Source organism: Sceloporus undulatus, chromosome 4 (assembly GCF_019175285.1).
Source record: "Sceloporus undulatus isolate JIND9_A2432 ecotype Alabama chromosome 4, SceUnd_v1.1, whole genome shotgun sequence".
Taxonomy (NCBI): domain Eukaryota; kingdom Metazoa; phylum Chordata; class Lepidosauria; order Squamata; family Phrynosomatidae; genus Sceloporus; species Sceloporus undulatus.
In genome coordinates, this window is record NC_056525.1 from 52,652,333 (window position 1) to 52,665,532 (window position 13,200).

General features: G+C 39.1%; 1 protein-coding gene across 1 annotated transcript in view; it reads right to left on the reverse strand.

Moving 5' to 3' along the window:
• RAP1A (RAP1A, member of RAS oncogene family) overlaps nucleotides 1–13,200 on the reverse strand; it is a 148,672-nt gene that overhangs the window by 2,046 nt on the left and 133,426 nt on the right. Inside the window, exons 7-8 of the mRNA XM_042463006.1 lie at nucleotides 6,962–7,105; nucleotides 3,507–3,622 (exon numbers count right to left, since the gene is read on the reverse strand). Coding sequence (XP_042318940.1) covers nucleotides 3,536–3,622; nucleotides 6,962–7,105 — 231 coding nt within the window. The 3' untranslated portion in view covers nucleotides 3,507–3,535. The remainder of the gene's footprint in view (nucleotides 1–3,506; nucleotides 3,623–6,961; nucleotides 7,106–13,200) is intronic.

Consider the following 13,200-nt stretch of genomic DNA (forward strand, 5'->3'; position numbering starts at 1 on the left):
TGTTGGTGGAATTGTCAAAAAGTGAGAATATTTTGGAAAGAAATACATGTAGAGATGAAGAAAATGTTTAATTTAAGGGGACATATGGATCAAAAGATGTATCTCTTGAACATAACAGATGGGATAAAATTAGAACAAAACAAAGAGAAATTATTATTTCATACAATTGTGGCTAAAAGAACTACCCTGGTGAAATACTGGAAAAAGGAAGAAATTTTGATAGTAGAAGACTGGAGATTGAAAGTTATGGAGTTACATGAAATGGATAGACTTACGTGTTTCTTAAAAAAAGACTCACTAAAAAGTTTTTTTAAAAGATTGGGATCCATGGAGAATATATGTCCAAAAAGAGAAAAAGGGAGAAATACAAGTCGCATTAGAGGAAAACTGATAAATATTATAATAATAAAATATTTATTTCTAGCCTGCCTGATCACGAAGAATCCAGGCAGGTTACAACAGTAAAATACATAAAATTACAATAGAGTCAAAAAAAATAAAAAATAAAGAGTTAGTATATAGTTAAGATATAGGTAGGATTTAATATTTTATACAGAGGTAGAAAGAAAAAGGGAGAGAGAGAATGGCATGAATAATTGTAACGAATGGATTGAATCTCAAGGTTGTTTTTCTGGGTATAGAAAAGAGTCGATTTTTGGTAAAGATACTTAATCATGTGATAGAATCTCAGTAATTGTAGGAAGTTTAAATTCGACACAAAAATAGATGCAATGAAGGTAATCTAGGTAGTAAGTTTATATGTTTTGTATTCTTTTGAATATTGTTGAAATTTTAATGATAGGATTTGATTTTTTCTGAATAAAAAGTATTTAAATAAAATAAATTTTAAAAAATAATATCATTTCAATACATCCTTAAAAGTATACAGAACAAAAACAAGAAATGATTAACAGGCTATAATAATCTTACTTCAAAAGTAAATTTCTCTTTGATATCACCCCTAATATTCTTTGTCACTTCCTTCCTGTTTTTGTTGTTCTTATACTCTTTCATTATCTTCATTATCTTACTATCATTTCTGTGTATATTCTACCTATGTACCTACAGTTTCCTACTTACTATTTACTTTCCTGACCACTACTCTTTCTCATTAGTCCAATAATAGCAAACATTTTTTTTTTCATGTGTAAGTCCAAGAGTTTTTAAAAACAGGATAAAAAAGGCAGTGTTGACTGATACAACCCTTAAGTTTTAGGACTTCAGGGCATATGAGGAGACTACCAGTTCTCTGCATGTTCCTGTCTTCAGAGGTTGCTCAGATACTGAATGGAGATTAACATAATGGCACTCCAAACCTGGAACCCGCTCTTTACATACAAACATCAGGTAGCTGGGTTTAGGCACCACCTAAAATCCTTTCAGTTTGCTCAGACTTTTTAAGGAACAATGGGCTATAATCTTGAAAACCAGTGGACTCCCCACCACCTTCAAAAGCTAGGGATTATCTGCAATGTCATAGGATGTGGCACAAAGGATTGCTGAGGCCAATACCAAACCCAAACCAAGTGGACTGTCCAAAACCAAGTGGAGGGATGATTAACTGTCAGAATAATGGGAAAGTTCCCTCCTTGAAGCTTCCTTCTATTCACAGTTCTCAGTGCTGTACCCACTGTTGCCATTTTAATATGAAGACTGCTGTTTTATCAGGATTTCTTTAATGATCGTGTACATTTTGTAATAACTGTCTTTGTGATTTCTCTCTTATTAGCTGTGTGTCAAAACTTTAAAGGCATAAAAAAAATAGTCTTCTCACTGCAGATCAACTAAAGCAGTGGTTCCCAACCTTCCTAATGCCACGACCCCTTAATACAGTTCCTCATGTTGTGGTGACCCAAACCCATGAAATTATTTTCATTGCTACTTCATAACTGTAATTCTTAGGCTGCATCCAAGGAACCGGGGACAAAGAAATGTGCTAGACTCTTACCTTTGTTCCCCCTCCCAACATAAACACATACACACACACACACACACACACACACACACACACACACACACACACACAGAGTTTGATATGACCAACAAGAGGATTGGACACAACATTCCCAATATCTTTATGCAAATATCTGTCAGACGAAGCGACAGAAAACATAAAAAACCTATACTGAAGAGAATATAACATAGTCTGTATTTCTCTGAAATGTTGGCGAAACGTCAGGAAGAAACTCTGCTAGAACATGACCACATAGCCCCAAAAAACCCACAAAAAACTCTGTATTGGCAAACTGGTATTTCTGTTCTGACTGCATACACTGAACATTAGTAACAAATGGTTTAAAAACTAGCTGTAAAATACTAATGAGTCAGCAGATGGCACTTTAGCCTCAAAAGGAAATGTGTGCTAGCAGCTAGGCTTGTATATGCACAGTGATGACATACTGTTTCAACAAATATAACCCTTTACCTACTGTGCAGAAAAATGAAGAACAGGAAGCCTCTGTAGCAGATTTTTAGCAAGTTAAATTCTTTATTGCAGAAAGTCATTTCCAAAAGTTAACTTTCAGCAGAATAGGAGTTTAATGTTGTTGCTTTTATATACACTTGTGTGTGTGTGTGTGTGTGTGTGTGTGTGTGTGTGTGTGCGCGCCTTCACGTTGTCTGTCAACCTATGGTGATCCTATGGATCACAAAAGGTTTTTTTTTTAAAGATGAGGAATGATTCCCATCCAAATGCTAACCAGAGCTGACCCTGTTTAGCTTCTAAGATCAGATGGGATAGATAGCAGGAAATGCAGCCGCATTAGTTTTGTATACTGATGGCTGCCTTCCTCCTTGGGAGAAAAAAGAAAGAAACTGGCAAAACAGTAAAAGGGCAAGGGAAACAAGAATGAATTATAGCATGGGAAATATGTGTGTCCAGGCTTCAAAGCCTGTGAGGGGGAAAAAAACACCCTTTTGCACAACTTGTATAAGAAACATTGACGCAGAGAGAATTCTTGGTCAAATTATGCAGGAAGATTATTTATAGCGTGTACCCAAACCGTGGAGTGTTCAGCAGTTTTCATTCCTTTGCTAAGAGAAACCAAGGGGCTGTACAGAATGACCCGAAAAGGCAGCCTGCTGCCGCCTGTTTTTGCCCCACACAGAGGCTGCACCAACCAAACGACATGGCTTCTGGGGGAGGGGGGAGCATAAAAAGAACCAGTTCCTGGCAGGTTCTTTTTGTGCTGCACGAAGAGTGCCATTGCCGCCCTTGCACACACTGATGAGATTTGCACGGCGTGAGGCCATGTGTATGTCATCATGGTGGTCCCTGTGTGGACTGGGGTGGTGTCTGGACAGCACGGTAGGGCTTGGGAGCGTGCTGACACTTCACTCTCCTGAGTCCTAAAATCAGCCCCAGGCCGCGCTTTTCACCAGTCTGTACCAGGCCCAAATAGCCTGCAACCCCACTATGATTATCCTTTTATTCCACTGTGTTGCTGCATGTCCCAGGAAGGCCAAACAATTTTACCAGAGAGTAAAGAAGACATATGCTTGCTTACCTGGCTCAGAGCTGCTGCATACAGTGGGTCTAGAGCAGCAGACATGATTTCTTTTTAGGCTTCTTCTTTTCCACTGGTGTTTTTCTATTTATCTGTCTGACAAGATCATAAAAGATCTGTAAGAGGGAAAAAAAAGGTGGGGGGAGTATGAGGGATTTGAGAAGCAAATGTCAGAAAATGCCAACATCTTATACGATTATACAGTGCAAGAACTTTTTTGGCATACTAGGTGAGAAGGGGGGAAATAAGTGAAATGAGAAGCTGGATGGAGGAAAATGGAGAGGTTAAATTCTCTTGGAACCTTCTTGACTTTAAAAAGAGGGTGAAGCACAAAGACCTCTTGCTACAACAAGAGTGCAAGGCAACTTATTGTTTCCTTAGGGGCTCTCCAGACCACCCCAAAAGGATGGGCTGGAGACACCCGGTTTCCCTCTGGAGGGACGCTGCAGCAGCCAAATGTTGCAGCATCCTTCTGGATCAAAAAGAACCCGGAAAAAACGGGTTATTTTTGGCACGCGGGGACAACGTCATTATGCATCATTGGCACACTGTGACACATCCATGTCACAAGCGCGGCGCCCAGAGGTGCACATGCAGTGCCGTGCTTACGTCATGCATGCACGCCATGTATGGACAGCACAACATCAAGATGGTGCCGCCCATATGTGTTAGGGTTCTGCAGCGCGCAGATGCTGCGTGCTCAGGAATCCTAAAATTGGCCCCAAGCCGCCGCAAACCAGGCCTTAGATAGTTTCAATTCTGGGCCTCAGATAGTATTAATTCTGTACTGGTGCTTCCTGAACTATGGTCTAGTTAAAGTGGGTACATCACAAAACAAGAAATGTTCTGGAAGAAAAAGCAATACCATTGTTCTGGATTAAAAAAAAATATTACCTCTCAGGGACTAGTTCGAGCATTTGTGGTCCAGAAGAAGAAATGGAATAACTAGCAATTTGGGCCATTACAAAAGCATACTGCACAACTGTCCACATATACTTGTAAACTGTATACACTTTAGCAACATGATGTCAGAAATTTAAATAAGGCATCTTTTATTGCAAGCCATTCCCTTTTCTGTTTGTTTCAATCAGCACTTGGACATTTACTTTTAAAAGTAATTAGTTCTCCTTTGTTAAGTTACTATTGTAATTCAACTTAGTTATACTTTAGTAATAATTACAAATAACTAGTTACTTTTAAGATCTGTTCTTATTGCAGAGTTACCATTTCTGGCCACCTGCAGTACATATACTTTTTAGCTGCTAAGAAAAGCTGAGAAAAGTCTGAAAACTAATCCTATCAATCATGAAGGTCAAAGAGTACAGTATATGTACAAAAGTGTAGCTCCCTTAAGCTCAACAGTTTCTATGTTCAACTGTCAAAGAAACACAAAAATATATTTTATAGTTACTCGCTCAGTTGTCGCCTGGACAGATTGAGGGACCTTTATTTTCTTGGAAATTTAGGTCTACAGTACATCCAAGGACTGTGGCTCTTGTGAAGTGTAGTATCAAGAGCCACAATCTGCAAGCATTCTCTCTTTGGGTGAAGCTAGCTTTGTAACAATAAAAGTTAAATGCTTATCTTCATGAAAAACTCACTTCCTCTCCTGACCCTGCCACCTCAAACCATGGACAATTCAATGATTCACAAATTCCAACTAGTTTTAGACCTACAGTACATCCATACACTGCAAAACCTAGAAACTGGATACTGCCTTGATATTATCTTCTTTTGGGGGGGGGGGGGAGGAGAGAGAGAGAAGCACAGCAAAGCACTTTCTAAAAGCATGATAAAGCCAGCATCTTTTTCACTCTCTTCAATAACAGCCCATAACAGCATTTAGGTTTCTCACACTCCCTCCCCACTGGGTTTACAGTTACATGATTTTATGCTGTCAGCCTGAGGCAAACACATCTGTTTGTACTCTGGTAAGGTCAGACTAGCTTCTTGCTATATACTCAGCAGAGCTTGGAAGTCCAAGTGTGCACTGTGAGTAAAAACTTGGGGAGGATCCCAGTAGGGATATCTATGAAGACAGTGGGCATCCACCATCATTTTTTTTCCTAAGAAAGAAACCCCAGAAAACCTGACCCTTTGTCATTTAAATTTAAAATTGTTGTTAGGTCATCGAGAGATCTTATAGCACCTTTGAGAATGGAAAGAAAAAAGTCTGCAGTATGAGCTTTTTGTGGTCATCTGTAAGGCTGGAGTGCTTAACCCTTATAAATACTAAGCCTCTGAAGATCTTTACAAGTCTTTGTTAACTCAACATAAGACTGCTCCAGACAAAATGTTGCTGATGGCTGTGGTATTTGTTACTGTATTTACCAAGGTTTATTTGCTTTAAAAACAAACACACAGAGATAATGTTTCTGTTGTCCTAGACTATTCAGTTGTTATTCTTAGCAACAATAGCTACATTTCAATCACAAAGAGAGGGTGGGGTGTTGTTATTTTTAAAACAAGAGGTATTGCAATAACAACAACAACAAATCCAAAGGGAGTTGTATGATTCAATACCTGTGGTTTCTACTGGGTTCCTTGGCCATTCTTCCTCCTCACTGTTAAGATTGTGGTGGTGGTGAGCATGAATATTACAGTTTACAAAAAGGATTTTTAGAACTGTTTCTTTAAAAGAAGGCTTGCTCATATCAGGTCTCACAACATCCAGAGCCCTAAGGTGAGCAAAGAAGAGCTCTGAATGATAATTAGCCAAGTTGCCTAAAATGTCATGTGATCTGATAGATAATTGGCCAAATTGCCTATGATGCAATACAACTTCCTTTATTTTCCTTCCCCCTCTGCTGTTAGCATACCCTATACCCCTCTCGATGAATATGAGATTTCATATTTTCACATCGGATATCTATAGGCAGGCATGTTTTTAAGAGGTCATGATGACTTTCAGAAGACTAAGACGTTTCTCTCTTTTTATTCTGCCCCCATTCAGTTTGACACCACTTTGGCAAGATGAAATCGCAGTACACGGCACAACAATTTGCACAGAATTCTCACAAGCATTCTCAAAGCCATTAGTGACAACTTTCAGCTCCACAATAAAACCAACAGTCAGACCATGTTAGTGAAGACCTCTCCGTTATGGAATTCATTTCTCTTCTAAGCCGCAAGTCGAAGGCAACAGATACTGACAGATCAGACAAGTGAGTATTGAAACCCTGCAATGTAGGGGTTGTTCTGGCCATTTTGTCTGTTGACAAATCTCAGGTTTTATAAATGTGACAACAATCTTGCAAAAAAAATTGTTGAAGTTCTTCAATTAAAAGTAAGTAGTAATGGTAATGTGGGAAGTCTTATTTAGAAGACATCTACAAACACAGGTTTTGAAAGGTGCAATTAGCCCGTAAAAGAGGAGTATAAAAATATTTACACACAAATTCAAAACTACAAAAACAATGTGTATGCTGCTTCATGAAAGATCACCCAATAGTTACCTCATTAACATTGATTTTAGACTTTGCAGATGACTCTAGAAAGGCACAGTTACACCACTGTCTTGCTAAGTTCTGTCCTTGTTCTTTGCCAACTACACGTTCATCTTCCAGATCACATTTATTGCCAACCAGAATCATAGGAACCTGTGCAGAGAGAATAAAAGGATTATGGGTAAATGATATTCAAAATCACATGCCCAACCTGGAAAAATAACAGAATTGCTGCCAAAAGCTAGCATTCTGCAGGCAGGAGGAGTTTTTGATATGGTACACCTAAAACAATTCTTCACTGTTTATTTTGCACAGATTCCATGTTTTAAACTGGCTTATTTAATTGGACTGCTTTATATGAATCAACATATTTAAGAAGATAAAATGACAAAAAATTGAATTTGTAAGATGGGGAGCTTCAAAAGGGCATCTTCACTGGCTTCAAAACTGTAATACACAATGTACTGACTGCTCTATTAACTCTTGGTTACTTGGATGTGTGGGTGGAGATATGTTGATTAGAAACTATAATCCAGATCAATAGTGGACAAGATAATGATATTTCCTGGAAAGTAAAACTTTAAAGTACATTTTGTGGATGAGAGGCTGGATTATATATTACAGTGGTACCCCGGGATACGAATGCGCCGCCTTACGAAATTTCCGGGTTACGAAAAAAATCCATAGAAAAAAACTGTTCCGGGTTACGAAGGTTATTTCGGGTTACGAAAAATTTTTTGGTGCTTTTCGGCGCTTTTTCGCACGAAATCGCGGCTTTCGCTATTAGCGCCTATGGCTTTTTCGGCTTACGAAGGATTTCGGGTTACGAACGCGGCGGCGGAACGAATTAAATTCGTAACCCGGGGTACCACTGTACAAGAAAGTGAGCAAACAAACTATTTTGCACACTGGCATTACCATGGCTACATCACACTGACAACTAAACAGGCTCATGGCAACTATCACACAAATGGAGATATTGTGGTTTGGAAAGTTCATGGATACATGATTTATTTCCTCAATCACTTACCCTAATGCCAGTTTCTGCAAACAGAAAGAGTTGACATTTCAAATACTACAACAGACAGTAGCTACCTTTCAATATAGTTTAAATTTAGACAAAAGGATTTACATCACTTCCTAAGAAATATGATGTATGTTTTGAACTCAATGACTTGACCTGTTTAGACAATAAATGCCTTCTTCCCCATTCTGGAAATGACATAGTTGAATCATGAAATATAAGAGATACATGTGCTATGCTCTTGTTGGGTCCACTTCTGCTTCCACTGATTGGGATGGGATTCCCTCAGAGCATCTATCAGAGCTGCTACTACCCACTGATTTTAGTCCATATGTCCTAGTAACTCAGTGGGAAGTTATTGTGGATTCAACTTGCACCTTCCACTTCTGACTCTGCAAATATTTTCCTCTTCCCACCCTTGTGGGAGATGAGACCAATCAGGGCATGTGAGATAGCGTAGAAAGAAGGTGTACTTTAAATGAAGCTTTATTCTAAACAGTAATCTACACTAGCAAAAGGGCATCTCTTACATGAAGGCACCATCCTTCAGGCAGTTACAAAGTCACAGAATGGTCTAGGTCATATTTAGCCAAGATCATAAAATAAACATAAGCCCAACACATTTATCTAATATACTATCCAAATCTGCTCATGGTGCCAATGAGATTTGGAGTCCTAGATGTTCATTGGGGGTAGCTAGTAGTCTGGACCAGGCTTGACCAGTTCCTGTTAGGTTCTTCTCTCTGCCTCGTTGTTACCTGAGGCTTCTATTCATTTTTTCTTAGTAGGATTTTGAAGCTTGATAGGTTGCCCCAACCAATCATCACAATGGGCAATTGTTCTCTGGGCCTGTGATGCTGACCCCAACAAATGCAACTTAACACAATCATCTCATTACCCCTTTGATTACCTAGAAACTACAGTGAGCCCTCCACATTCGCTGGGGTTAAGGGTGCAGGACCCCCATGAAAGTGCAAAAACCACAAATAAAAACACACTTTTTTTTTTACCTAAGAGAACACTTCCCTAGGCATCTGTGTGGGTCTTCCAACACAGCTCTATGATCAGTATCTTTCAGAGGTTGACCACAGAATTACACTGGAGGTCCTACACATGCCTAGAATAATGCCCTTTTTAGGAATCTCTAGGTCCTCCAGTGCAACTTCTGGCTGATGCTGACCATAGAGTTGCACTGGAGGACCTAGAGATTCCCGGAGAGAAAACATATTAATCAAATCCGAAAATGATCAGATCTGCAAAAGTCAAATCTGCAAATGTGGAAGGCTGACTGTATATCCCTCAGTTGTGCTGTCCTGATAATCGGAAAGCCCACTACCACAACATGTTTTTGTCAAGAGAGTTTCCCAGGCTTCCCCATTTGGGGCAGTTTAGACTAAATTCTCAACATAAATATAAAAATGATATTTTATAACTAACAACTCAGAACTTGGAAAAGTTTCTTTTGCAGAACTATAGCTCTCAGAATCAAACCAGCATGGCTCATCACCATGCTGCCTGGGAATTTTGAAAGGTATAGTCCAAAACATATACCCCCTCCCCCATCCCAGCTCTGCACTAGACCGGCATATTTTGTAATGCTGTAATAAAACTAGTAATGCAAATTTGAAGAGTCAACTTTGAAAAACAAATGGGGACGGAGAAAACAGAAAACATCATGGGGCAAATGGCTGGTAGCATTAAATGCCTTGTTTGCTATGGAAAGACTTCATTTAAGCAAGGATCCAAAATTATTCTTTTATGGCTAATGGAGTGTTCCTGCATGAATTCAGAAATTATCAAAACTTGCTCAACATTAGAGGGGAAAAAGTGATGCTGCAATTTTTGCAATGGGTTCAAATAAGCCCTTTTAAGTCAAACCTATCTATGGCCTAGTATAGACCGCCCCTTTTTGTGCTGGATTGGGGCCAGGGCAGCCTCACCAGCAGCCCTTTGGCCCCATTCTGGCATTTTTCTGGGCCATGGAGAAGCGGTAAAATGGCGCTGCCCGCATGTAGTAGGGTTCGAGACCGTGCAGTTGGTGCGCGATCCCAAACCCTACTATCGCCATCAGGATGTCGCATCCTGGCAGTGTGTACCAAGCCAAAGAGATCATGAAGGCTTTCTGTGTGTGCATGTGCTCACACCTTTAAGTCACTTATGAGAACCCCATGAATTTCACAGGGTTTTTTCAGGCAAGGAATAGTCAGTGGTGGTTTTGCCAGTTCCTTTCTCTGAAAAAAAGCCTACAGCACCTGGCATTTCCTGACAGTCTCCCATCGAAGTACAAACCAGGGCTGACTCCTCCTTAGCTTTCAAGATCAGACAGGATCTAGGGCCTTTAGGGTATTTAGCTTGTTTTCTACAATTAATATTACCATCCCACTCCTGCTGCTGCCATATATTTTGTACTACAACATCTATAAACTCTAGTCAGCCAAGATTTACAGTTATTTATTACTGGAGGTATAGTCCAAATATCTAGAATACACCAGGTTGGAGGTTTACACACACACATGTTTCAGATCAATAATCTGATCTTCGTTGATATGAATTAACAGTACAGAGGTATTTAAAATATGTCAAGAACTGCAGTGTCATGAGGTTTAATTAGGCAACAGAATGAAAAACAGCTATCAACCTGATTTAGAACAAACTTTCCAGGTCATGTGCAAAACCACTGAATTTAGAATTAGCTAAGCTTGTACAAGTTTGCTTAGAATTCTGGCATAATGGATAAAATTAAAACAACGTTTATAATATTGCAGCATTGTACACTCTTAACTTCTTTAATTAATTAATTCCATAACTGATATTGTAGTAATATCCAAAGATGTATGCAAGTTTTTGAAATCTCTAGTTCTCGTCACCTGAGGAAGTGGCCTAGAAATCTTGAAAAATTTTGTGCCTTTTTGTTTGTCTGAATAAAGGTATTGCAACAATACTGGTTTTGGAATTTGTCCTCTCATTTCTGTTTAAATTTTATTATGCTATTACTTTAATATGTGAACAGTTTAAATATAAGAAGGGAAGTGCAGCTGTCAAAATGAATTGCCTCGCCTAGGTGGCACCTGATATTAGATCTTTCTTGGATGGTTCCTTATCTGCCAGCTGAGAACGGCCCTATCTGTTTCAATCTGAAGTTGAATTAGCACAATTGCTCAAGCACTGGCTCTGTACTAAACACAATTGCCTAGACAGGATCTGCGAAGAAAACCTGTGATAGATTAAACCATTTAGTATTTTGATGATTACAGTTATAGAGGCTTATACTTTCAAAACATTTTTAAAGAAGTCCCACAAATGTATTTATTTAATCTGAAATGTGTATAGCTAGCAATGGCTCAAGACTACTAAAGGCTCAAGACTACTAAAAAAAAAAGAACAATAATAACAAAAAGGTGGGTGGATGGGTAGGACAATATTTACATGTAGCCACTGAGATCCACTCATATGAAAGGGCATTTTATTAATCCTTTTTCCTCAGAAGAAAATTGCTTTTCTCAGTGGGGGAAAAGGAATAGTAATTTTCAGTAGAAGAATGGCAAAAAGAGGTAGAGTTAAGAAGTCTTTCTTCTCCACATGGTGGTCTTTCACTTCCAACTACAACCTCAGCAACTACATTTCATTAAAATGTTGTGAGCTAGGAAAAGTTCGTTTAGACTGCAATTGCCCAAATCCCAAGTGGAGGAATCTGGGTGTTGTAGTCCAAAAGTAACTTTTCCAAGTTCATTGGAAATCATGGAAGTATACATGATGTGCAGTTCCATCATTTGATGGTGTTAGAAACATGATGCTAGAAATGGGCATTTGACCTCCCTTAGCAGGGCTGTCCTTAACAGATGCTGTTAACAGCCATTCACAGAATAACCTACAGCATGAATGATGCCAAGGAACTGATAATGCAATATAAAGCCTATCAGCTTGGATTACACAGTGATCAGAAGTGATTATACTACCATGCCTGTTTAAGAGCTGTGATGGAATGCAACACAAAACCTATTTTATCAGGGGCAGGCCCCCTGTTGAGAAGCTCAGATACTATACAGCAAGGCAACTGCCACAGTAAGAACCTACTTCTGCCAACTGGCAGACTTTATACATACAGCATTAGGAGATTGTTGTGGGCTGAAGTTACATGCACACAATGAGCCCCCCCTTCATTCAGGACTTCCATAAAGGTGAGTAATGAAGTATATGCTTAATTTGGGGGGGGGGAGGGGTGTCAATGAATCATAAAAGAAGCTTTGCATTTTTTTAAAAAGGACCATTTAAAACAGTAAACTGAATGGAAAACAGATTGAAAGGGACTTTAAAAGTAGACTGTTAGGCATTCAAATGTGGCAGCATCCTGACACCTACATGAAGATACAGGCCAGTTCAATGACAAGAATGTCAGATAAACAGATAGAAAATATGTACGATAGAGATCCCTTTAGTTAAAGCATCACACTACCAAAGTGTTTCGAATCTGACCACTAGTGTTGAACCCATCTTTTCTCTTGAGTTTTTGTGAACAAAGATCAAGACACAACAAACACAACATTCTCTGGAACTTGACAATTGTTATAATTGCAACATGTTTTTACATGGTTATGAAATATGGGTTGAATACTGAGATGTGCACTGGAACACATTTAGGCTTCAGTAATAGACTCACCAATTTAAAAAGTCCTCAGAAAGAAAAATGCATCATCTTTTGGGTTCTGTGCGCAGTCCAGTTTTAGCATACGACATGGAAGTAAGTGGTATTATTAAAAGAACACAGCTAATGACAATTTGAAGCCAGTCAGAATATTGATAACTGCTTGGTAAAGCCAGGATTTTAGGTGACAGATATTAAGACTAATGCTAAGTGAAATGTGCTCAGTATTTTTAAACACAATGCTCAATGGAAAACTATGAAGAAAGAGAATATGCAACATGACCTAGATTAGTTTCCTTGCTATGTTCTATGTTCTCTGTATAGCTCTGGGTCTAGTCTTCCATATATTTTTCAGCTATGACTCCCATCTTCCATCTTTACTGCTACTAGGACCAATGACACCCCAAAGGCTACAACTGGGGCAGAGGAGTATATCCAAAGATTTACCATGACCAGGGTGGAAGGCTGAAGGGGCAGGGTTATTGTTGTTTTTCTATTTCTTCCCAACACATTCTCATTTTTTTACCATTCACTAGACGGGGAGGGAAATAACCATACTAAGACAAGGGCCAGACAAGGGGC